The sequence below is a fragment of the Equus quagga genome, chromosome 1 (genome assembly GCF_021613505.1).
Source record: "Equus quagga isolate Etosha38 chromosome 1, UCLA_HA_Equagga_1.0, whole genome shotgun sequence".
Lineage (NCBI taxonomy): Eukaryota > Metazoa > Chordata > Mammalia > Perissodactyla > Equidae > Equus > Equus quagga.
The window spans coordinates 74406898-74433333 of NC_060267.1; the positions used below are offsets into that span (position 1 = coordinate 74406898).

A 26436-nucleotide genomic window follows, 5' to 3' on the forward strand; every position below is an offset into this window, starting at 1 on the left:
CCAATGAAGGTCCTTTATTTAACATGAGCTGAGCCACCAATGGGTTAATACATGGAAAATCAAGTAAGTACATTTCTTCCTACAAAAGAGTTTAAGGAATAATCAGCCAGTGGTCTTTTGGAAGTGACTCATTTTACTCTACTCACTCTAGCAGATTAAAATTTTTGTCATTGCACCTACACTCAATTTGAGATGTCTAGGAAAAAGGTATGGCCAGGAGGGAAAGAAATTTCCTTAGCAGTGAAAATTCATACACTCTCAGAATTGGGAAGGATCTTAAAGTTCATTCAATCCAATCACTCATCCAAAAAGTTTTGGTACAGCTCATCTCCTTCAAATGACAATTGCTTTATCTGATGATAGATGTTCTAAAGAGAAATATTTTAAGAGTGTTAGTTACATGCTTTGAGATTTCTTTAGCTCTCTGTTTGTAGACCACATAGTATCAATATTTGATTAAAATGAACCATGTTTATGATATCTAACAGATGTTATAATTTCAAGAAGGCCTTGTGATGAGTATAGGAAGACTTCAATCAACCAGAATTGACCTTGACAGTCTAAAAATACGTTTTCAGAGAGATGTCACAAAAGTCTAGAAATATAGCAGCTATCTTTACTATTGCAATACTTCCTTTTTTTCTTGGTTACACTGGCTTTTTGCACTCTCTCTGATTTTGTCAAATGACAGACATGAATAGATTGGACACGACTTGACAGGAAAGAAACTGCACACATATACACACGTCATAGTTAATTATACCCATACTTTCAGATACTCCTATGTTCTATTTAGGCAGATAAAATTTCTGTGATTTAATGTATATGAGTATTTTATTTATTTGTTTTATAATTTTATTTTTTGAATAGGTAAAATAGTCATGTGGTTCAAAATTAAAAAGGTACTAAAAAGTATACAAAAAAAAGTGAAAAGTCTCATTCCCATCCTGTTATCTCAGTTCTTCTCTTTGAAGATAATTAATGTTATCATTTCTTGGTATCTTTCCAGAAATATTTTATTCATTCACAAACAAATACATGTTATTCTCCCTTTGTTTTACACAAATGGTAGTATCCTGCATGCTCTATGTTGCAACTTTCTTTTTTTTTCTGCTTTTTCTCCCCAAATCTGAAGGAAATTAGTTCAAGAAAATTATTTTTTTGCTACGTGAAGACCAAAACAATTAAACTTGGATACCTTCATTTTGAAAACCTTTATGTAAAAACAGATACTCAAATGGAAAGGAAATAAACTCATATAAGAATATAGATGTCAAACTGACCTTTAACACTTTTTCTGGAACTTCAGGTAGGAGTTCCTGAAGTTGACCAAGAGTTGCTAATAATATCCAGTCCAGTGAAGGTCCTTTATTTAACATGAGCTGAGCCACCAATGGGTTACATAGTTGTAACATACATACATACATACATACATACAGTACATAGTTGTATATATTTTAGTTGTGGGTCCTTCTAGTTGTGGCATGTGGGATGCCGGCTCAGCATGGCCTAATGAGCGGTGCCACGTCCGCACCCTGGATTTGAACCGGCGAAACCCCAGGCCACCAAAGCTGAGTGCCCAAACTTTACCAGTTGGCCACAGGGTCGGGCCCTATGCTGCAACTTTCACTTTTCACTTAACAATATATCTTGAAGGTCATTCCATGTGAGTACATCAAGAGCTTTGTTATTCTTTTATGGCTTCATGATTTGAATATATTTTAAAGTAAAGGTAACAGAAACAGTGGGTTGGTATGAGAACTTGGAAATATTTATGCTTAAACAAAAGGAATTTTAAAAATTAACTAATCTTATAAGTATTTCACAACTCTACTTTCAGTTTAATTATATAATTGAATTACTGACAAATCATGGAATGATAGAATTTTGGTATACTCTTAATATATTTACTATTCTTAAACATCTAAATTTAGGAATTAAAGGGGCCACTGGTGTAGTGGTTAAGTTTGTGCACTCCACTTTGGCGCCCCGGGGTTCGCAGGTTTGGATCATGGGCACAGACCTACACACCACTCATCAAGCCATGCTGTGGCAGCATCCCACATACAAAATAGAGGAAGATTGACACAGATTTAGCTGAGGGACAATCTTCCTCAAGCAAAAAGAGAAAGACTGGCAACAGATGTTAGCTCAGGGACAATCTTCCTCACCAAAAAAAAAAAAAGAAAGAAAGAAAAGAAAAATAAACTTAGGAATTAGAAAAATAGTTATGTTTTTAAAAATATTAGGCATTAAAGCTATTAGATCACCCTCTAATAAGTTAGATTTGAAAGTTCATTATAAAATATCCCATTAAAATTTTGTGACATTGAAAAATACAAGTGATTCTGGAAAATGATCCAAGTAAATGTTGTTGTGCAATACAGTTATTGTTATATATGCTCATGCAAGCATTAAAGGACAAAAATATGCTACCAGAAAGAGAATTCAAATACATATATTTATATTTGCTTTGCAAATATCTAATTTATTTATTTAGGAAATAAACCTTAGATGGTGAAACTTCAAGCCAGGATTTATCCAACCATTCATAAGGATCTCTCTTCGAGGTCATTAAATTGTGGTCAGCAATTTGTCGAATTATCAATGCAGTTTCTTCCACTCCTGGGGCAATTATAAGCTAAAATATATATTTCTTATGTTAGATTATATGAAATATTAGGCAGCAAAATATATCATTCAAAAATAGTTTTTAATTAGAAGAAAAATAAAAAACAGCAGATTCTAATCTTTGAACACTATTTTAGACATAATTTATTAAGCTATCTATGTGAAATCCAGGACATTTTATTTGTGAGGATAAGCAACTTTCTTTCCTTTCTTAAAAATGATATCCTTGTAGTTTCGAATTCCTGGAACTAAATTGTTTTTCTTCACTTCCATTTGGCATTTATTAACAAACTCTTTTTAATATATTTGGTGCTGTATTTCTTCTGTATTAGAAGAAAAAGCAATTTGGATATCACTAGTAATATTTAATATTTTGCCTTTTCTAGGTAAACCTAACAGTTCTCAACTAAAAATAAGAATTTTAAAAATATAATACAAGATTTTTCAAAAACAAAAGTTAAAATAAAGGCTATTTACAGATGAATTTGATGCTATATCAAAAAGAGAAAAATAAGGTTTGATTTAAAGTAGCCATCCCCACTGGAATTGTTCATCCAATCCTGGCTAATTTATACTAAGATACTCCTGCCAAAAATGTGTGTGTGTGTGTGTGTGTATTAAACTTAACTCTAAAATAGAATTTCTTAATATCCCCTACTTCCTGTCTGTCACTTGTGTTTCCCTCCATGCCCTTCTCTCGTCTGAAATGCCAGTCTTTTTCTTTCCCTTTCATTTCTATCCTTATCTCCTTCTTTTAGTTTCGATTGAAGGAAAGATAGCTCATGGGTTAGCAGTTTAATGTGGACAGAGAAATACTACCCCACACAAACCTATCTTATAAATATAAATATCCTGTCCTGCAGTGGAAATTTAAGAAACAAGGACTGTACAAACCTCGCACAATAATTACGACAATTTTTTCTTTCACAAAACTACAAATACAAAACTGTTAGTACATACATGGGGAGTATATGTATTCTAAAGAAGGACTTCCTTTAAATTACATTAAATATGTATAGAGTGCACAGAAATATACTGTGTGATTCCAAATTTATTTTATTGCCAAGTTTTGGGTGTTTTAAGAAGACTTGATACTTTTATTTAAATATAAATTTTAGTTTAAAAGGCATAATTTTATGATGGTGGTAATGAATATTACCTTAATTTATTAGAGCAAGGATTCTGGAGCTCATTGCTAGACTTTGGGAGATTCAGGAACCCCCCTGACATTGTTTTTAAAATTTTGCATATATGTGTATTTATGCATTTTTCTGCAGAGACTTTATAAGAAATTTATAGACCTCTTTTTTGGAATTAGAATGAAATATAGCATAATACTATGAGCAGTATTTTCTTTTAGTTTAAGAAAATGTACTTAAAATTCATAATACTTCGTTTATGGTTAGGCTCTTCAGAGGCCTGAAAATAAAAAAAATAATCCATACCAATGCACTCTAAAAGGCCAAAATCCATATTACTAAATAACATAAGATAAAGCAACAATATATTCTAAAATAATATGAGTCTCTGGAACCCCCTTCTAATGTGATAATGTCATCAAGTCAGGAGACTGGGAGGCTTGATGACTAGTGACATATTGATAACAGAGTAAATTGATCATAGTTGTTTCTCAAATTCCATGGAAAAACTGATCTACTTTGTAAATTACTGTGTAAAACTTGCAAAGCTTTTGGAATAGTTTGATCCAGGAGGGAGAGACTTTTGTCTGGAATGGATCGTGTGCTCGGACAGTACTTCCTACTTCATCCCCAAATGCCTTCCTTGGCACATGGCCTCTACGAGCCATGTCGCTGTACACGAATACAGAATCGCTCACTGGTATCACATACCCCTTGCATAGAGGAATAAAATGATTCTCTAAAGTGTATTTTGCATATAACCGCTCCCGTGAGCTGGGAAGAAAGAGGCTGATTAAGTGGTGAAACCTCACTTGAATGGATAAATGAGACAAGTTTACAGTGCCATTCGTTTATTTAGATAACTTTTCCAAGAATTTCATTTCTATGTTTAATAGGCATCACAGGATCAAAATTATCTGGATTTTATTTCAAACTGATCATTTGTTGATTTTTAAACTGGTTGTGCTTTGGTTTAAAATTCTATTTAGGAGATGTTCGTTGAACATTTTTACCATGTACGAAGCACTGTGCCAGCTGCTGTATGCTTGACAAAGAAAAAAGGCCTAATTTTTACCTTCCAGAGTGGAGGATATATGAATAAATAACCTCATTCTATAATAGAGGTATAAAGTGTCATTGGGAGAACGGGAGAAGGAGAGATTTATCCTGAGGGTATATTTGGGGCAAATTCTTTTTTTTTTTCAATTATTTTATTGAAGTCATAATGGTTTATAACACTGTGTAATTTCAGGTGTACATTCTTATTTATCAGTTTCTGTATAGACTGCCTCGTGCTCACCAACAATAGACTAATTTTTATCTGCCACCATACATATGTGCCCCTTTACCCCTTTCACCCACTCCCAACCCCTTTCGCCTCTGGTAACCACTAATCTGTTCTCTTTATCCATGTGTTTGTTTATCTTTAATTGAGGCAAATTTCTTAAAAGAGGTAGTGTTCGAGGTGGGTAGAAAAAGACAGAACTATGAAGTCTGGCAGTAAGGGGATGGGGAATAATCTTCCTGGGGGAAGACAGGCCAGAATGACATGTTTGCACAATGGCTGAGAGGTGACAGTGTGGGGGCATATTCAGGAAATGGTGAGTAGAATGATGTTAAAGGAAGGATTACTAGGGTCCAAATGGTGCAGGAGTGTGAATCTAGCTGAGTTGAACTCTATTTTGAATGAAGTAGGAAGCCATGGAAGGTCTTTCGGGCAAGAAAATTCAACTCAACAACATATATTTATCAAGAGCCTGCTATGTATTTGGTACTGTGCTTAGTGCCAGGAACACCAAGATGAATAAACACGCTCCCCTTCTTTCAGGAGCTTACAGTCCAGGGAGTGAAATATTCACAGCTGTAGTTCAGAAATGCAACAGGTGTCAATATATAGGATGCACTGGACTGCAAAAAGAGTAAAAATGAGGAGATTCGTTAGGAAGCTACTTTAAAACTCCAAGTGAGAGGTGAAGGCCTGAATTTAGGGAAATAGTGGGAGTAGAAAGGAGAGACATAGTCTAGACACTGCAGAGTTAAAACAAGGATTTAGCTACTGATTTGGTGACAATAATAATGTTATAAACTCAGTTTGGGGGAAGATGAGAATGTTTTGGGCATGCAGAGTTTCACATACAGAGTTTGAGGTAGCTGTGGAATATTCATATGGCTATTTCCAGTAGAATGCTAGGATATAGGTGCAGACCTTAAGAAAAGTCAGGGAAATTTTAAGGATTATACTCAGAAACGAAAGCTAAATTTGTGGGACTGTCTGAGTTTACTGAGGAAAGAACATAAAGTGATAACAGAAGAGGAATGAACCCTGACTTTGGGGGAATGTCTAAATTTCAGAGGGGCCCTTGAAAAAAGGAGCCCAGAGAGGAGACTGAGCAGAGACAACCAAGACATTACTCTAGACATATGTCATAAGATTTCCATTTTACAGAGGATACAAACTTAGTGTATCTTTTATAAGTGAACATTTTTGATCAAGGAATATTTATTCATATACTTCCATGTTTCAAAAAAATCTAAGCAATAATTAAGAGACAAAATATGAATTTAAATTCATTCAGTTTAAGTGGAAAAAAATTTCTTAATTTGAAAACTGTTCTTTATATGGATTTTAAGCATTTTTAAGTTTAATCAATCAATGTTTCTTCTCACTGGGCCCTTGAGTTTGAATATAATTTTGGTTTATGAAAAATACTTATGAGCAAACATATAGGAAAAGAATACCTTTACATCCAGTTCTTCTGGTTTTAGCCCAAATGAACCCAAAGCTGCATAAATCAGTGCTAGGTGATGAAGTGTCTTTTCTGTAAGATGGTACCTAAAAAGAATTATATTACTGTACTTCTACTCATTTGATGTCTGACTGTACTTAGTAAAAATTCACTTCATTTTGCACATTTCACAATGTTATTAGAACAACCTGGCTAAGGCAATGCTAGTGTGGCAGACTCAGAGTTTCTTGTCCACTCAGCAGTCTTTTGGGGAAAAAATGCCTCCACCTCTATTCTTTAACAACATTGTTAAATCTAGGCGATGCTGAGAGTGGAGGAGGGGGATGGGAGAAGTTCAACTCATCCCCTTACTGGCCCCAGGGATGGCTATATGACTGAAGCCTAGCCAACTAGAATACCCTCTCCCCCTGGACAAAGTAAGGGGTTCAGATATGAACACATGACCAGAGCCAGGATAGTTAGATTCCTCCCTGGTCTTTTTCCTGAACTGTTAAGAAAAATACTATTTTTTTTTCCTTCTATGGTTATTAAGCAGGTCAGATGTGAGTCTTGAACTGTGGGTAGATATTTCTACTACCTTTCCCCACCTTAAGTATTCCAAGCAACAAAAAGGGAATTTATTGGCTCATATTACTAAGCAGTATAGGAGACAGCATTGTTGGGTCCAGAGGCTCAGTGTCATTGAGAAAACGGCTATCTTAATTTCTTGGCTCTTATTTCCTCTGTTGGCTTCTTTCTCTGGCAAGCTCTTTCATAGGAGTGGCTGATAAGAGTGGCTTGCTGTGCCTAAACTGTTGGTACAAACAACGTTGTACATTCTGTTGAACATTTGCTTTCCTTCTTGGAGTCTAGAATTTTGGTACGTGTTGAGCAGAGGGTGCCTACATGAGCAGCCCTAAGCAAAAGCCCTGGGCACTGAGACACTGATGCGTTTTCCCGGTAGACAACATTTTATGGGTGTTGCCACAACTCATTGCTGGGAAAATTAAGCACATTCTGTGTGGTTCTACTAGGAAAAGACTCTTGGAAGCTTCGTCTGGACTTTGCTCCACGTGCTTTACCTTTTGCTGATTTTTCTTTGTAACCTTTTACCGTAAGAAATCATAGCCATGTACAAGTATATGCTGAGTCCTGTGAATCCTCCTGGCAAATCATCGAACCTGGGGTGGGGAGGGCTGGGAGACCCCTGACACATTTTCTCCAACAGAAACTAATGGCATGAACTACTAAGGTAATTCAAACCGTTTATTTGGTATTTTCAATTTTCCTCATTTGGTCAGTTGATTAAGATACTTTCTAAATGTTCCAATCATGTAAAAATATAGAACTGAGATAAGTAGCAGTCTGAAAACAATTACATCTTAAAGTATTATATTACTGTGAATAAACGATAGCTCTTCACATCCTTAACATAAAACTATCTCAGAGTATTACATCATTAATTTTTTTCATGAAAATCTGGGTAAAAATAAGTGTGAATCTTCTCTTATTCTCTCTTGTACTTCAGTTGTACTTTAGAACTATAGGTGGATAGCATTATAAAAACAACTTAAAAGATTTCCAAATCACTTATTTATCTAGAACATTTCCAAGTTCTGGATAAAGCTTTATAGCTTTTATTAACCTTAAAAATGAAAGTTTTAGACCTCATTTATTATTTTTATTTTTCAGTACTGGTAGAAGGGAAAAACAGGTTAAACGATTTGCTAGAGGTTATCGTTAATAGAAGAATGAATAAGAACCAGGGTGTTTAGACTCATATTCCAGCTTATTCCCACATGATAATAATTGTATACAGAGAACTTGGTACAGTAGATATACAAAAATGGAGTCAAAAAAGAAAGTCAGTAAAGAATAAACATCACACAAGTAACGTCCCATAAGGTAAGCTGTCTGTACGTTCTCTAATAACTAAATTAAAGAATATTTAAAAAACTTCTATTATGAATGGTATGGTGTGTCGTGGTACTGTAGAGATAAAAAAAATGAACAAGACTAGCTTGCAATTTAGTAGAAAAGATCCATTCATCTATCAAGCAATATTTACCAAGCATCTATCATATGAATGTAATGTGCTCAGTGCTGTAGGGCAAGTCCTCCAAAATGACAGTACAAAACAAAATGTGATAAATATTAAAGATAAGGGGAAAACAGACAACTACAGAGCTCAAAGGATGGAAAGGTCACCACTGAATATCTGTCTGTATGCCTGAGTGGGGAGGTGGGTATCGAGGAAAAGCTGAATAGAAAAAGCGATATTTGAGGATAGGTCCTGAAAAATAGGCACAATTTCAGCAGATGAAATAGTTGGAGGAAGTAGAGACTATTGTAGCAAGAGAGAAATGTATGAGCAAAAGGTAGAAGTGGGAAAGCAAGGAGCATGTTTGCAAGCCAATGAGCAGTCCTTTTGGTTGAAATGGAAAACAATGAAAATTAAGCCTGAAAATATAGGTTGGGATTATATTCTGAAGACTTTGAATTTGAGGATGAATGGTTTGCTGTATTCAGTAGATAATGGGGAAGTCAGTGAAGGTTTTTTGTTTGATTTTTTTTTGAGGAAGATTAGCCCTGAGCTAACTACTGCCAATCCTTCTCTTTTTTTTGCTGAGGAAGACCAGCCCTGAGCTAACATCCATGCCCATCTTCCTCTACTTTATATGTGGGATGCCTACCACAGCATGGCTTTTCCCAAGCGGTGCCATGTCCGCACCCGGGATCTGAACCGGTGAACCCTGGGCCGCTGAGAAGCGAAACGTGCGAACTCAACCGCTGTGCCACCGGGCCGGCCCCTGTGAAGGCTTTTTATCAGAGTGAAATACCAGAGCCCGGTTTTAGGAATATTAATTGAGTGTATGAGACATTATGGAGAGTAAAACTGAAAGCCATCTAGGGGTGGGAAAACTGTTGGTGGTCTGTTATAATAGTCCACACAGAACACTGAGAATCTGAACTAAGGATGTTTGTAATATAAATGGAGGGAAGGGATAGATGGAAGAGAAAGTCCAGTGGTTGAATCTGTAGGATTTGTTTTCCAGTCTTGGTGACTAAAGGAAAGGCAATAATTATAAATAGCTAAAGGACAGAAAAGAGGAGATACAGTTTTGGAGGGGATAAAGAATATGATGAATTCATACTTGAACAAGTTTGAGAGTCTCTGGAATATCACAGTGGAAATATTTAATAGGAAATTAGAGACACATGTTAGGAATTTCAAAGAGAAACTGGAGCTGCAGAAATAAATATAATAATTATATGCAGAGAGATGATGACTGAAGCTATGGGAGCAGATAAGGTTTCCAGTGGATAGACTAGAAGAAAGAAGAAAACTCATACCAGATATATTTGGAGACTGGGACACGGAAGAAGTAAAGACAGAAAAGGAGTAGATAGAGAGGTAAAAAATCAAAAACACTGAAGTGTCACGGCACTGAAGAGTTTCAGGAAAGAAAGCACTGACAACAGTCTTAAATACTTCAGAGCAGTGAAAGATAAAAATATTTTTGGAGCAACACAAGAAAGTCATGTGTGATGAATGACATTTGAGAGACAGAGATCAGCACACAGGTAGGGAGAAAATCCAGATTGCAGAGAATAAAAGGAGAAAGTGGAAGCAGTGGGTTCACAAAATTTAGAAATGAGGAAAAGACAACATAATGATAACTCCAGCCAGTGTCTTAGCATGTATTTTTTCGTAATTAAGCACGTTAATGAAAGAACGTATAGCAAGATGCTATTTATATAATATTTAATATTTAATAAGATTTTAGAGAGAAGTGATTTAAGAATGACGTCTTTTAGCAGACAAGTCCAGAATTAAAAAGTAATAAGAAGTGAAACACTTAAAGCAGCAGTTCTTAGTAAGGTAGAGGAGGGGAGGATGATTTGCACAGAATGTCCAAAGGAAATACATTATCTCCAAAATTCCAAATTGTTTTCTTATGGGCATGCCTCCACCTTGAGAATCCCTGACTGACAGCAAAACTAGAGGAGCAAGTGGAAAATTTGCATGCTACTTCTATTCAAAGAAGAGGATTGAGTAACTTAAGACATATGAATATGACTTTGGATGAAGAAATATTTACTTACTCTGAGTTTAACGTTTCTTTGGTATATAAAATTATCCAACAATAGCTGTACTGGAATGATAATGCCATCAGTCTTGTAATTACATTGTCTGATGCCTTCTCACAATTCAATTCTTCTAGGTCCTACCAAAAATAAACATAATGAAAATATTCACCAGGTTGAACAGTTGTTATGAAATTATTGTCACCATATTTCAAGAATCTATGATATAGGAATCATAACTTGAGAAGAAGCAGGGGTATGGGCTTCCATTTCATGGAAAAATTAAGATTACACTGGAAGTAACAGGGAAAGAGCTACAGCAGAGATAAAACAGCTAATGATAGCTTCAGTAAGGAGGGCTCATGAATCTCCCGAAGTCCTAGATGAGAAGAAAGCAGCCTACAGAGTGCCCCTATCCGGCAAAGTCCTTTGTAGACAGGGATCTGGCTACCGCTAAAGGCAACAGAAAATACGTTTAAAAACGCAAGGGATAATCTGCACTGAATGCTTATTTAAGGAAGATTAGAAAGCAGCAGTTAATGGACTTCTAGGAATCTCTATCAAATGGTCTAGAATCCCCTTTTTCCTTTAACACAAGTAATTTTTGATAGAGTGAATAATTCAGGAAGTGTCTTACTCTAACAGTAAGTCATGTAATTATGGATTAAAACAGTTTTCCCAAACAGTATTTCGCCCAAAATAATTGTCCTTTGAGAACCTTAAATATGCAAGACACAGTCTCTCTTAAGAACCCCTCTAGGGCTGGCCCTGTGGCCCAGTGGTTAAGTTCATTAAGTTTGCACACTCCGCTTCGGTGGCCCAGGGTCTCGCCGCTTTGGATCCTGGGTGTGGATATGGCACCACTCCTCATGCCATGCTGAGGCGGTGTCCCACATTCCAAAACTGAAAGGATCCACAACTAAAAATATACAACTATGTACCAGGGGGCTTCGGGGAGAAAAATGAAAAATAAAATCTTAAAAAAAAAAAAGAACCTCTCTAACAGAACTTTGTGTTTCCAACATGTCATTCTTATATTGTAACATTTGCTCACCAAATCAGACTTCTACCTTAACATAATATTTGCCATTAATTTATACTCCACACCATCAAACCTGGTTTCTGCTCCTCACTTCCATCCTATTAAATTAATTTCTTTGTAATTTGCAATCCATTCAAGCAAACATATCAGGGAGATTCAGTCAAGAATTTATACATCTTAAATTCCAAACTGTATGGATTTTTGAAGAGAATTTCTCTCTCTCTTTTTTTTTCCTGAGGAAGACTAGCCCTGAGATAACATCTGCTGCCAATTCTCCTCTTTCTGCTGAGAAAGATGGGCCCTGAGCTAATATCGGTGCCCATCTTCCTCTATTGTTTTTTAAATATGCGGGACACCTGCCACAGCATGGCTTGATGAGCAGTGCGCAGGTCTGCACTGGGATCCAACCAGGTGAGCCCTAGGCTGCCAAAGCAGAGTGCGCAAAGCCAACCACTACGCCACTGGGCAGGCCCTGAGAATTTCTCTCTTTTTAAAAACTGGCTTACTTACAGGCAATCCCTATCTACCTTAGAGGAAATCATATACTACTATATGGATTAATAGACTACCTCCTTTTAAGAAACATAGTGTTTAGGATTTGATTCTTAAAGTCTTCAACACTATAATTATTCTATAAATGTATTTAAAAATAGGTCAGTATACAATATTAAAGATTCTATATTTTCTTTGTCATCTTAAAGTATGTTAAAAATTATGAGGCATCAAAGAAGCTTGGTAATAGTCATTTTCCACAGTGATGGCCCATTTGCAAAGTTTGGAAGAAATCACTAACAGATTATATTATAGTTAAGCTCTCTATAGTAGAGCTGATAATAAATTTCATGGTTATGCATATATTTTAATATGTTTGATTTATATTTTTTACTGTGTAGTTTTACCTGCAAAATTACAGCAGTGTGTTCATCAATTGTCACCACTACATAGCGTTCTGTGCCCCCGAAGAGTTTCAACGCCTCACTGCAGCATCTCTCCACTAGTGTGATATTATAGCTGTAAAATATAATATTTTGGGTGCCATAAGGAAATGGATAAGAAAAATTCTTTAAGAAAAGCTGCATTGTCCTCCTGCATATTAAATTATTTGAACTACTGTGCGTTTTCTTTCATACATCGATTTACTCTATAAATTTGAGGAATGAAATTATGATTTATTCAACACATATGACAAATTAACTGAGATGTGTGTTGCCTTTGGTATTTTGGTATTTAATATTACTGCACAAAATACTATTACAAATGTCTTGACCAACTTATTCTAGCTCTTTAAATAATCATTCATGAAATTAAAACATTGTGTTAAGAGACTAAAACATTCTGCATTTATCAGAATTTTCTTTTCTTTCTCCTTAAAACTGGCCTAGATTTTACTTACCTTTTATAAGCTCATAGTCTTCTGTGAATGCCCCATAGTCTTAAGATACAAAAACAAAACATGGAAAATAGATCTGCATTTTAACTAAGGTCTCAGCATAATCATCCTTCCTTGATCTACAGCCTAACGTCTAACATTCCTGTGACAACTTGTGTGCTATCATAAAGCGTTTTATATGATTTAAAAATGCTCAGTGTTGGTAAGATCTTAGAACGAAAGGTCTAAAAACTTGAGAATTCATTTAGAACATCAAAATCCTGTTTCCCAGGCAGTATTTAAAGTCCTCTAAATATGAATACTCATTCTCAATATTATCAATGACACAAAGATACGACCATAATTCACAGAAAAAAAAAACCCACACGAAGTGTTCATATTTACTGGTAATAAAAGAAATGCAACTAACGTATAAATTTAACAATAATGAAAATTTTCCACAAAATCGATAAATATTACAAAACAGATAATATGCAATAATTATGACGATATACGATAGGGAGAGAAGTGTAAATTGACATAAACTGTCTGGAAAACTATTCTTATGTGATATAATTCCAGGTTTGAGTCATATAGAAGTAGTGCCACATATATAGCATAATATTTAGCCAATTAGGATATATATATCTTTGCTGAAGTTATGAAATCAATAACTTACTTGGATTCTAGCACCTGAAGAATCTCTGGAGTATTAAGAAGTCCTTCAGATGCAAAAAACACATATGGAATCTGAATTTCCAAAAGAAAACCACCAAATCTATCCAGCAAGGTGCTACCTAAATAAGAGAAAATTTACAAATATTTCTCTTTTTTTCTCATCTCCCAGCTTTTTCTCTTTGTTACTAAACACGAGAATAATAGGTGTACGTTCACAGGGTAGTATAAAAATAACAGATATTTATTGTAAAAAATCAGAAATCAGGGGGCTGTCCCAGTGGCGCAGCGGTTAAGTTCGCATGTTCCACATCTTGGCGGCCTGGGGTTCACCGGTTCGGATCCCGGGTGCGGACATGGCACCGCTTGGCAAAAGCCATGCTGTGGTAGGCGTCCCACGTATAAAGTAGAGGAAGATGGGCATGAATGTTAGCTCAGGGCCAGTCTTCCTCAGCAAAAAAAAAGAGAAGGATTAGCAGTAGTTAGCTCAGGGCTAATCTTCCTCAAAAAAAAAAAAATCAGAAATCAGAATAAAGAAAGGTCTGAAGAATAAAATGAAAGCCCTGTTATCCTCCTCTCTAGAAATAAAACAGAATTAACAGAATTTACTAAAACTACTATATGTTCAAAAAAAAGTTTAGTACTTAGAGACTTTTTTCTATATATTTGCTTGCCTATACTCACACATGTACACTCAAAAAAATATGAAAAAAATAGGATCATACTTTACCTGAATGTTACAGTCTGCTTTATTCGCTTAAGTATATATTTGACATTTGCTGTGCAAATATATAATGATTATCATCAAAATTTAAAGTCATGCACAATAACCCATAGAGAATGACACAGATCAATAGGAAAGGAATAAATACCTCAATAGACAACTGGACAAAAGACATAAACAGGAAATTCACAAAAGAATGACTATACGAGATCAATTCACATATGAGAAGATATGGATAATCAAAGGTACACAAATTAGCATAACTATAAAATATTTTCTGCTTATAATTCTATCACAGATTTAAAAGATTAATAATACCTCTTTATAATAAAGATATGTGGGAAAGGATCCTCTCACACTTTCTGCATAAATATAAATCGGGATAGTGTTTCTGGGAGGATATTTGAAATATATAAATGTGTGCATACCTTTGACCCAGCAATTCATTTTACTTCTTGGAATTTTTACTTGTTAGAACAAATATACACAGATACATAAAATATATAAACTACTATAAATCTTGCAGTATAATAGTGGAAAACTGAAACATTGCCAATGCCCCCCAATAAGAAATTGATTGAATAAATTAAGTTCATCTTTGAGAGAATGGAAGAAGCCTCTAAATATAAACTAGACTGCTTATCTTTTAATCCTTTCTTGGGCCCATGTTTCAATTATTTAATCAATTGAATATTTCACTCTACATATACAGGACTCCAAAGTAACAATTATAGTGATTGTATTTTTAGAATTGAGTTGGAACGTCTCAGAGCTCAGCCTTCCCACTCATACTTGAGGTGGGTAGAAAGTATTGAAAGAGACGCACTGGGACTAAAATTATGTGGGCTTTTAAATTTAATGGGTCTGAGAATTCACAACCTTAGTCTTGTGAAGTGTTACTGAGAAATACAAAGAAACCAAATGATAGGCAAAGTGGTTTTAGACTTCTTCTAAGTATTTGTGGATAATTGGTTGCTGCATATTAAAAGTTTTCTGAACCATGGGGGCCAGCCCTGTGGCTGAGTGGTTAGGTTAGCACACTCCACATGGGTGGCCCGGGGTTTCGCCAGTTCGCATCCCGGGCGCGAACATAGCACAGCTTACCAGGTCATGTTGAGGCAGCATCCCACATAGCCCAACCAAAAGGACCTACAACAACTAGAATATACAACTATGTACTGGGGGGCTTTGTGGAGAGGAAGAAGGAAAAAGAAAAGATTGGCAACAGATGTTAGCTCAGCTGCCAATCTTAAAAAAATAGCTTTCTGAATCAGCCAACATACTATTACATATTTTTCCCTAAAACTCAATAACAAATACCATTACATAAAGGTATCAGATTAAGATTAGATATAACTGTAATAAAACTGTGCTTTTATAAGAAAAAATTAGAAGTTAAAGTGCTGAAGATAATATCATATAATCAGTAAAGCTTACTTCACAAATGAGAAATATGAGGTAAGAAGATAGTTAAAGGACTTGCTCAAGGTCACACAGCAAGTGGTGAGGTTAGAGCTTGAACTCAAGTCTTCTAATTGCATAGCTTATTATCTTTCCACAAATCAGAAACAGAAAACAGAACATTTTCATTTTAATGGAGCAAAAAGAAGATTTTAGTTTATATCCTTACTCTTTACAACTGTGTCTGGAAGAATCGCTTTAAAGGCCATGTAAGGAATATTCAATTTTTCACAGTGTTTGGTCCAGCAAGAGTTTTCTACGTAATTATATTCCACCACAAATGAGAAACGACTCCAGGGGAAATCGGCTCCAATATACTGATTATGTACAACTACACAGGAACTCAAACTGAAGACAAAAGAAAGCCAGAAAAATGGAATTACACTTGTGTCATTATTTACTTGGAACACTAAGAAATGACTCTTTGGGGCTATGTTATTCTTCTCTAGTCTATACCTACTTATCTTGGAAAGGCACTGGTGTGTTTTCTGTTGATTTCTTCTCCAATTGTGCTAAACTCTTTTTATCTTTCCTTTTGATGGTCATCTTTTTTTTTTTTTTAAATGAAGATATAAAAAGCTACGGACTATTTCACATCCTCAAATGCAAGGGACTCTAATTTTATTACCTGAGTCCTATCAATAACGGACAAATCACAATGAGAAATCACTGTCATCTTCTTACAAATGTGAAGTTTTAATCTTTAGGAATCTATATATCTATATATCTATATAATCTATATATCTATATAATCTATATATCTATATAATCTATATAACAGAATCTGACAACTTGGAATTTTTTTTCCTCAATGGGCGTAACAAACAAAAAAAGATGGATACTTAAATATCATAAGTTTATCTTTCCCATCTTCAAATTTCATGTAATAAGCACTCACTGTAATTAAAATTCCCTATTGCTGCTTTCTAGCTGGAGCAATCTAGGTAGAAGTTAAAAGGTATTCATGTCTAGCTTTTATGGGCTTCTATTTGATTTACATCTTCTCTTTTTATTATTTGGATCCCAATATTAGAAATAAATAATTTCTACATAAAATAAGGCAAATAAAAACTTTTTAGACAACTCAACACTAAATTTATTATTAGTAGGCTCTCACTGAAAGGATCTCTAAAGGATATACTTCAGGAAGGAGAACCCAAAAGAAAGGAAGGAGATATAAGAAAGAATGCTGAGCAAAAAAACTGGTAAAAACAAGGATAAGTCTAAATAGACACTTCTTGTACTAATGATAATAATAATGACACTTTGGGGATATTAAAACGATTGAACTAAAATTCTGGACAACAATAATATACAATACACAAGGCAATGAACTGAGTTAAAGTGTTCTACGTAAAGCATTTTTCAGGAAGAGGGTAGAGACATTGATTAGTTTCAGATTTTATTAGACCTTTTTTAAAAGTTAAATTCTAGGGGAGATTTTGCTTTTCCTGTGGAACTGGTATGTTTTCTCCCCACAGATGAAGAAATACATTTTTACCCATTTAAAACAGCTTCGGATTCCAGAAAATCTTTTCTTCTGTTTGAATGTAAGGTAGTCAATGTTAAACCTGTTGGGGAAAAAAAAGTAACACAAAAAAAGTTTTTTCAGTGTTTTGTTCATATATATATATATTAGGTGTACCATCTATTTCACTACCATAAAAACGAATCAAAGATCTGTGAACAAGGAAACTGCTTAAATACAATTTGCTGGATTATTTTCCTAAGTCTAGGATATCAGAAATAGGCAATATATCTGGTGTGTGTATATGTTGTCTGTGTATAAGTATGGAAATTCTGAATCTATTATGTAAAATAAAATGGATCAAAAACTTAATTGTGAAGTAACCAAATTAACCACTCATAGATTCTATGCTGTTAATTTTATTTTGCTAAAAAATCATCAAAGATTACACCTTGTTCTCTAGCCAAAAATTTAAGTACATAACTAAACAGCAAGAAATTGCACTTCAATGTGGTAGGAATGCTTTTCTTCCCTTTCTACTGGCTATTTAAGAAGCAGAAGACTTACTGGATACCACTCATTCCTTAGATTCACTCCTGCTTCTCAATTATAATTTAAATTTCTTATGTTACTAATTTCTTAACAAAATATACTAAATTTTAAAAAATTGTGTACCCACAATACAGTTTATTTTTGGTAGACATAACTGATATAAGAAAAGCTTATTCTAGTTAAAATAAATTCTACACTCTATTAGTGTACTTTTGTCACTGTGAAGTTCACAAAGGCATGCAGGATGTAATAATGACAGAGTAATGCTTAACAGTAATTTTATGTTTACTTGGCTTGATATGACAATAGATTTGGCAGCAATAAGAAAGGAGTGAGTACTGTTTCTCTTTCACAATTTATGAGGTCGTTCAGATGATTTAAAACCTAATCTCCTTAAATGATTTGTATTAGCTATGATCCCAAGGCAGATTACTTGCTGAGTGCATTACTATGGGGGTAGGACAGTTCTGCATTATCACAAGGTGGATGGCATAGCCAAGGAGTGAATTGAAGACGCATATCATTTTTGTTATGGAGGCCAAAGAAGCTATCAGGTCAGAGTGTTTAATGAATCATTCACACTAAAGACACCTGGGATAATGGCAGGACGAGGAGTGAAGAGAATACCATGAGCCAGGTGCACAACTGTCCGTGGATGATGGGGAATGTCCTGGTAGTTACTTAATGATGGCAATAAGGAGTGGTAGAGAATGGTATGGCACAGCCTGAAAAGATGGAGGAATAATGGTTTGGAAAGGATAATGGAAAGCAAGAAATGGCCTTCTCATCTCTATGAGGTATATATAGAGAGAAAATTATCAGCTTCTATATGAGAGGAACACAGGGGAAGCAGTATCATGTGGGGAAAGCTGGGTTTCAGTTAAGACAAGCAGGTGAAGGAAAGAGTTTACACATAAGCAATGTGTTCCACAGCACAAGGTGGAACGGGTCGGCAGAGGGGGCAGTAGTGGGTAGAAGAGTTGAATGACATGGAAACAAGAGATACCTAGATTCAAATCCTGATTCCCTCACTTACAACCGTGAGATTTGGCATGTGGCATCAACTTTATGAACTTTAGTTTCTTTATTTGTAAAGCTGAGCCAATAAAATCTATTCATAGAGTTGTTGTAAGTAGCCAGTATTATTTAGCAACTAGTAGGTAATCAACAAAAGGGGTCAATTAATAATATAAAAAGTATTATTATTAACTATAATAATAATGTACATAGAAGTATATTATAGTATGTTTATATTACAGACTTATAGTACAGATTGACTTAAAAATTCGTTAGAGGGGTCAGCCAGGTGGTGCAATGGTTAAGTTCGCACGTTCTGCTTCGGCAGCCCAGGGTTTGCCAGTTTGGATCCCGGGTGCAGACATGGCACTGCTTGGCAAGCCATGCTGTGGTAGGCATCCCACATATAAAGTAGAGGAGGATGGGCACGGATGTTAGCTCAGGGCCAGTCTTCCTCAGCAAAAAGAGGAGGATTGCCAGCAGTTAGCTCAGGACCAATCTTCCTAAAAAAAAAAAGCTCTTTTCTGGGGCCGGCCCATGGCCGAGTGGTTAAGTCTGCGAGCTCCGCTTCGGCGGCCCAGGGTTTAACCAGTTTGGATCCTGGGCATGGACACGGCAATGCTCATCAGGCCATGTTGAGGCGGTGTCCCACATGCCACAACTAGAAGGACCCACAATTAAAAACATACAACTCTCTACTGAGGGATTTGGGGAGAAAAAGCAAAAAAAAAAAAAAAAAAGGATTGGCAAGTTGTTCGCTCAGGTACCAACCTTCAAAAAAAAAAAACAAAACAACTGGTTAGATCCCAATGAGTTGTTACTTTTAAAGGGTGAATTTTATGGTTTTTAAATTATATCTTAATTTTAAAACTTGGTTAGATCAATACATTTTTATATGTTCAAGCAATTATTATCAAGTGAAGCATAATTTAAAAATCCCTACCTTCCATTTTGTCAAGGATTTTAATGAGCGAATGTTTTTCACCATCTGAGTCCATTCTTATTATAATCAGCACCTGACCAAACATAAGAATTTCATATATATGTATATCTGAATAATTATTCTTTTCCATAGTTTTGCTACAGTGACAATAAACTTAATTGCTTACATGAAATTAATGACAATAAGACTGCAAAGTAAATATTTGTGCTGTAAAAAGATGCCAATGCTTAAATTCAAAGGAATAAATTCTGGTAAGATTGAATATCAATTAGGAAAATATTTGGGGTAGGGCATTCTTAGCATTCCTCAAGCATTCCCGCCTGGTGACTCTCTCCATACATACATTGTCTCCGCTTGTATTATAGTGTTAAATTCAACCCATACAAGTTAGAATTTGTTGGAGAAAACGAATGATTTGCTGCTATACTTTCCTATTTAACATTAAAGAGTTTTTTTGGGGGGTGATGGGAACAGCAAATCAGTTTCAATTTTAAATTTCTTACTGATTGATTTAATTTATTTTAATGACTTAAGTAAGTTACCCAAGTAACCATAAAGTTGGGAATAAAGACATAGTGGAGACAGAGAGGAAAAAGAAAAAAAAGGTCAAATTTGTATCTAGATTTAATGTAGACCATTTGAAATTCTTTTCTGCTTGACAATATTTCTAAAAGTATTTTCTCTTAAATCTTTATTATTGCAACCTTCATATGCTTGAGGTCGGGCAAAAATTTCCAATGTAATCCAAGGCATAAACTAAGTGATTCTTTTGTAGAATCATATAAGATAAAATTCTAGTTCACTATCTAAAAATAAATTATTATAGTTCTTTTATTGGGCATATGTTCATGCACTTACAAGTACCAGATAAAATTTTTGAGAATTGGAGGACCAATCCCTAAAAAAACTGTGTATAAAAAATAAATTAAAGTATTTTAAAATTCAAGATATATGAATAACAATACAAATCCTTTCTTTGGGTCTGATTCTGTTCTGTTAATTTACTTAAGGAGAAAACTGTCAACAGGCAAAATAGCATAGACTATTTCATAATTTCAAAGTAAAATGCAAAAATTTATCTTACATCCAATTCTTATTTAAACTGATTACTTTTATCTGCTTTATTCCAATACTTAACCTGAATTTGCTGTTCACTTTGCATCCAATTTAGTATCTGACATTGCAATTCTTGTATCTTGTAGTTTGTTTCAGGATTTTTTTCCCTAATAAACTGTACAATTGCCAGCTGTCTCCAAATGTCATCCAAGTAAGAGCCTAAAATGCTTTTGTAGATATCTTTTGCATTTGACAAATATCCTGTTAAAAACAAAAGTAGGGAAAAAAAACAGCCTATCTTTTTGTGCTTTGAGTAACTCCATGGTAAAAATCTGAAAGGAAATAAGAGTCATAACAGAGACAGCCAAAATTTCATTTAATCCTTTTCTGATTTTGATCAAAGATATTGACTAATAAAACCTTAAAATTGAGTGAAGCTGAAAAATATGTACCAAATGTCTCTTTTTGAGCTACATTACATCAATATACCTGGAGATACTCTATATATTCTCCGCATATATCCCATCCTTTCCTGCCTTCTGGCTTGTTGAATGCTATTGCCTTCTTCCTACACTTACATGCAAGTTCTGCGGAAATCTCACTTCACTGGAATTTTCTTGGTATTTTATCTATACAACTTTTGTCCCTGATTTATGGTTATTTATGTATATGACTTAACCTCATTAATCTATAAGCTTGGGATATAATCTGTGATATTTATTCATAATTAATTTGTATAGCTGTTAAAATGGCAGTCCCTAAATTCAGGCTCACTAATGAAAGTTCTCACTAAAAATCCTGAGACCCATTCTTTAGAGTTCATATTCAGTAAATCTAAATAGTGTCCCAGGGATTTCTCTGTCTAAAAAGCTCTCCAGGTGATTCTGCTGCACAGTGAGTTTTGTGAATTACTGCAGTGGAGCACCTAGCATAGTATCTTACGTAGATCAGGTGTTCAATGAGTATTTGGACAATAAATGAAATAATAAATTGTAAAAATTTAATGTTTATGTTCATTTTTAATATTGTTGGGCATATTAATCCTAATTTTATATTAGTACAGCTAGACTGTTGGGCAATTTAGAAATTGACTCATGTTCTTTCTGCCTCCTAATCTCCAAACCTCCCACTGATTCTCCACACTGCCATTAGACTTAACCTTCTGGAAGACAAACCTAATCCAGTCGCATCCCTGTTTCAATGACTCCCTATCATCTACAGAATAAGGTCTAAACTCCTTTGTGTAGCTTAAAAGGCTCTTCGTAGTCTGGCTCTTTCTTGCTTCCTAAGGCTTAGCTCTTACTGCTTTCCACCTTGTACTCTTCAATGTAGCCATAAGGAACTGTTTGCAGCACACCGTCATTCTTCTGGGCTCTTAATTCTGCCTTTGATACTCCTTCATACTTCGTTTGCTTGACAAATGCCTACTTAGTTGTTAAAAATATTCAGCTTAGGGTAACAGTCTCCATCCTTTGTGCCATTACTACTTATCTCTGCTATAGTACCCATTACACAAGCCTGCATTTATTTCTGGGTTGAAGCCCAGAAGTGAAACTGTTATACCTTTAACCTTGAAACTCGTTACCTTGCTAGCTTGGGAGAGGTAGCAAACCGGAAGCCGGGAAAAAATACAGAATTCTGGCAGGGAGCAGGGCAGGCAGCCAGACTCCCATGGACCTTTCTTCCTCCGCCACTATACAGAGAAAAGAAAGGAGGACAACCTAACTTGCTCTTTGATTTTGAGAGGTTTAGAGGAGTGAGAAAGCCCTCCTCTAAAAATGTACAAGGCAGCTAGGTTATTCATTACAGCTTGGTACCTAGGGCTAAAGAAGTTAGTTTTCCAACAAGGATTTTACTGTAATAGTATTTCTCAAGGCAGCCAAATAGTAATGCCAACATGATTTAACAAACGCATTTTTTGAGGAACAAAGCAATCTACTCCAAATATATAGCTCTTAATGGTCTCACTTAATCCCAGGGAAAAGTGTAGAGTCCTTAGAGATGAATATCCTTCAGGCAATCCTCTATAAATATTATTTCTCTAATTCAAGGTTTTGATGAGTATTGAGCAGTAGTGAGTTATAATTGTATTCTCTCTGCAGCACTAGGAGCTCAGATATTCTCGATTCTGCTATTCTGCCTTACTATAATGCTTTAATAGGCAGTCTAGCTGTTGGTAGGACTGAATCTTTTATGGAAATCAAAAAGTATAGTGAAGACATGTGACTAACTAGAAGGGCCTGTGACACTGTACCCTTATACTAGCTCTAGATACTGTAAACTGGGACTACAGCCCCCAATCCTCACTTGTCTGGGATAGAGAGAAGACCACCTGATCCAGCATCAACACCCAAGTAGTTTAACTGGAGAACAAAGGCAAAGTATCATGTGGGGCTTTCTAAAGGTAGCTATAACTTAGTTATAAGACATGGTCAGATAATACTAATACAATACTTGTCTGAGTATGAGAACTCCCAGTGCTGTACAGTGAGTTCAATTGTGACTCACAGCTGCTCGATACTTATCAAAACCTTGGATTAGAGAAATAATATTTGTCTGGGTCAAAGATAAGAGAAAACATCTGGGTCATAGATCAGAGAAAAATTATTTTCACTTTATATTTTAAATAGGTTCTAGAAAATTTAAATTACAAAATATAATCCTATAAGCATACCACTACTAAATACGTCTAAACAATCCTGCAATAAGGGATCTAAAGCAGTAATGTAGAAAGACAGATATTTAATGATTTTGATAGTTTAGAAAAAATTTGCAAAATCTTAAAAATTTCCAATACATTCCAATACTTTTATTTTTATCACTTAAGTGATCCATATCCTGATTTACATGCACAATTAAAAAAGAAATTGCAAAAATCCTACTACTGATAATAATTTAGTTATATTTCATGTAGCACGGATTCAAAGCCACAAACATTCAATGAGGACCTAAAATGTATATGGCAAAATGTCAAGTCTTACACTGAAAAGTAGTACATGATAATGACTATACAATCAATTCTGTTTAAGGCCACTAGGGCTATGCAATTGAGGCCTAGATTAGAGAATCCTAAACCTATTTTTCTAGGTGACAATTGTTGTTAAAGATAATTTTTTTAATGAATATAAGCAGAATAAAATATATATTCCATTATAATTATGTCAAATGTACATAATGTTTAACGTGGAAGTAAAGGAAGCTGCATAATTTCTTATAAAGCACATCCTTTTCATAAAAGTAAACATTATTTCACATGAAATTTTTCAATAGGAAGAAAAGGGGAAATAAAAAATTTTCCCACTAACCCAATGCGGTGTCCAAGCTGCATGTTAACAGGAGATCTCTAATTGTTACCAGAAGGTGTAAGAGAGCAGCATGCTTGAATGTCATTTCTCTTTCATCATTTGTACCTAAGTAAGCAAAGACATATTTAAAAACATAGGATATACATTCAAATTTTAGAATCTATATCATAATGCTTAAAAATAATAGCTAATATTTGTCATTGAGTGCTTACTATGTGCCAGGCTGTAGATAAGTTGGTTATTCATTGAATCTATAACAACCCTATCAAGGAAGTTTATGATGATCCTTATTTTATGGATGAGAAAATAGTCTTAATGAGGTTAAGTAACTGTCCGATGTGAATTTGTGAATGAATGGGGGAGCTGGCATTCAAACCTAGACAGCTAAACTTAGACCTCAGAATCTTGTTGTGTCCAAAGAATATTCAATTATTTCCAGTATTCATGGGGCAAAGCTCAATGATTCCCAGTTATGAAGCAAGAAGAAAATTAAACTCATAACTTGCCAACTGGTTAAGACAAAGGTAGAGGATCATAACATTAAAGTAATACCTAGAAATTGAGATGGACACCTGGGAATATTTGTCCAAAGATATGACCCAAACAAGAGATGTATTCACAGGGACAGGCCAATTGTCTAATTAATGTGTCTATGTAGTTCCAGAGCTTTTTAAAGATGATGCACTGGATTTTACTGCATGTAAAAGTGAGACCAAGAAGACAGAAGTCTAAGCCCACTGCCTCAATTTAATCAGAAAAGCTCTACTTTTCAGTGTTTCATATATTAGGATCCCATGAAACATTTATTTGAACAAAGAGTTCTGCCAAAAACTTTAAAATTGCTGATCTAATCAATGAAGATCAAGGCAGATATGTAGTGGTCATTGGGAATCAAGAGGCAACAGGAGACCCAATTACGGGTAGTATATCCAGTCCCTGGAAGGACTTGCAGGAACAAGTCAATCATGACCTGGAAGGGATAAGAATAGGGCAGAGAAACCAGATTTGGGATCATTTTTTTTCTGCCTTTAGGAGGTACTTTAACAGTTCTTGGAGTGCAGGTCTGTAGCTGATGAATTCTTTTAGCTTTTGTATGTCTGAAAATGTCTTTATCTCATCTTTATTTTTGTAATGTATTTTTTCCTAGTATAGAAAACTAAGTTGATGGATTTTTCTTTCAGTAATTTAAAGATATTACTCCATTGTCTTCTCACTTGTATTATTTCTGACAAGAAATCTGACGTAATCCTTATCTTTGTTTCCCATATGTAGCATTATTATTTCCCCCTGGCTGCTCCTACAATTTTCTTTTTCTTACTGGTTTTGAGCAATTCCATGATGATATGCCTTGGTATAGCTTTCTCATGATTCTTGTCCTTAGGGTTCATTGAATTTCTTGGATCTGTGGGCTTGTAGTTTTTACTAAGTTTGGAAAGTTTTCAGTCATTATTTCTTCAAATATTTTTTCTCTTTACCTCATTTTTGCCTCTCCTTTGAGAACTCTAATTATAGTATGTTAGGCTTTTTGATGTTGTTTCTCAGCCCACTGATGCTCTTTTCTTTCTTTTTTTTTAATCCTTTTATCTACCTGTGTTTTACTTTGGATAGTTTCTATTGCTATGCCTTTAAGTTAACTAATCATTTTTCTGCAATATTTAATCTGTCATTAATTCCATCCAGTTCATTTTTCATTTCATATATCATAGCTTAATTTCTAGAAGTTTGATTTGGGTCGTTTTTACATCTCTAATTTATTGAGCATATGGAATACAGTTATAATAAGTTTCAGTGTCCTTCTCTGATAATGCTAACATCTTTGTCAGTTCTGATTATTGATTGATTATTCTCATTATGGGTTGTGTTTCCCTGACTCTTTTCATGCCAGATAATCTTTGATTGGATGCCAGACATTGTGAATTTTACCCTGTTGGGTGCTAGATACTTTTCTATTCATATAAATCCTCTTGAGCTTTGTTCTGGGATGCAGTTAAGTTCCTTAGAAACAGTTTGATCCTTTGGGTCTTGCTTTTTTTCTTTTTTTTAAAGATTTTATTTTTCCTTTTTCCCCAGAAAGCCCCCCAGTACATAGTTGTATACTTTTAGATGTGGGTCCTTCTAGTTGTGGCATGTGGGATGCTGCCTCAGCAGGGCTTGATGAGCGGTGCCATGTCCATGCCCAGGATCTGAACCAGCAAAACCCTGGGCCGCTGAAGCAGAGCGCGAACTTAACCACTCGGCC

General features: G+C 35.0%; 1 protein-coding gene across 1 annotated transcript in view; it reads right to left on the bottom strand.

Annotated features, from left to right (window-relative positions):
• SHOC1 (shortage in chiasmata 1) overlaps positions 1-26436 on the bottom strand; it is a 75936-nt gene that overhangs the window by 4425 nt on the left and 45075 nt on the right. Inside the window, exons 16-26 of the mRNA XM_046684203.1 lie at positions 24198-24302; positions 20975-21153; positions 19837-19909; positions 17358-17427; positions 16026-16204; positions 13676-13793; positions 12527-12638; positions 10604-10725; positions 6510-6603; positions 2509-2641; positions 1284-1444 (exon numbers count right to left, since the gene is read on the bottom strand). Of these exons, the coding sequence (XP_046540159.1) occupies positions 1284-1444; positions 2509-2641; positions 6510-6603; positions 10604-10725; positions 12527-12638; positions 13676-13793; positions 16026-16204; positions 17358-17427; positions 19837-19909; positions 20975-21153; positions 24198-24302 (1346 nt within the window). The remainder of the gene's footprint in view (positions 1-1283; positions 1445-2508; positions 2642-6509; positions 6604-10603; positions 10726-12526; positions 12639-13675; positions 13794-16025; positions 16205-17357; positions 17428-19836; positions 19910-20974; positions 21154-24197; positions 24303-26436) is intronic.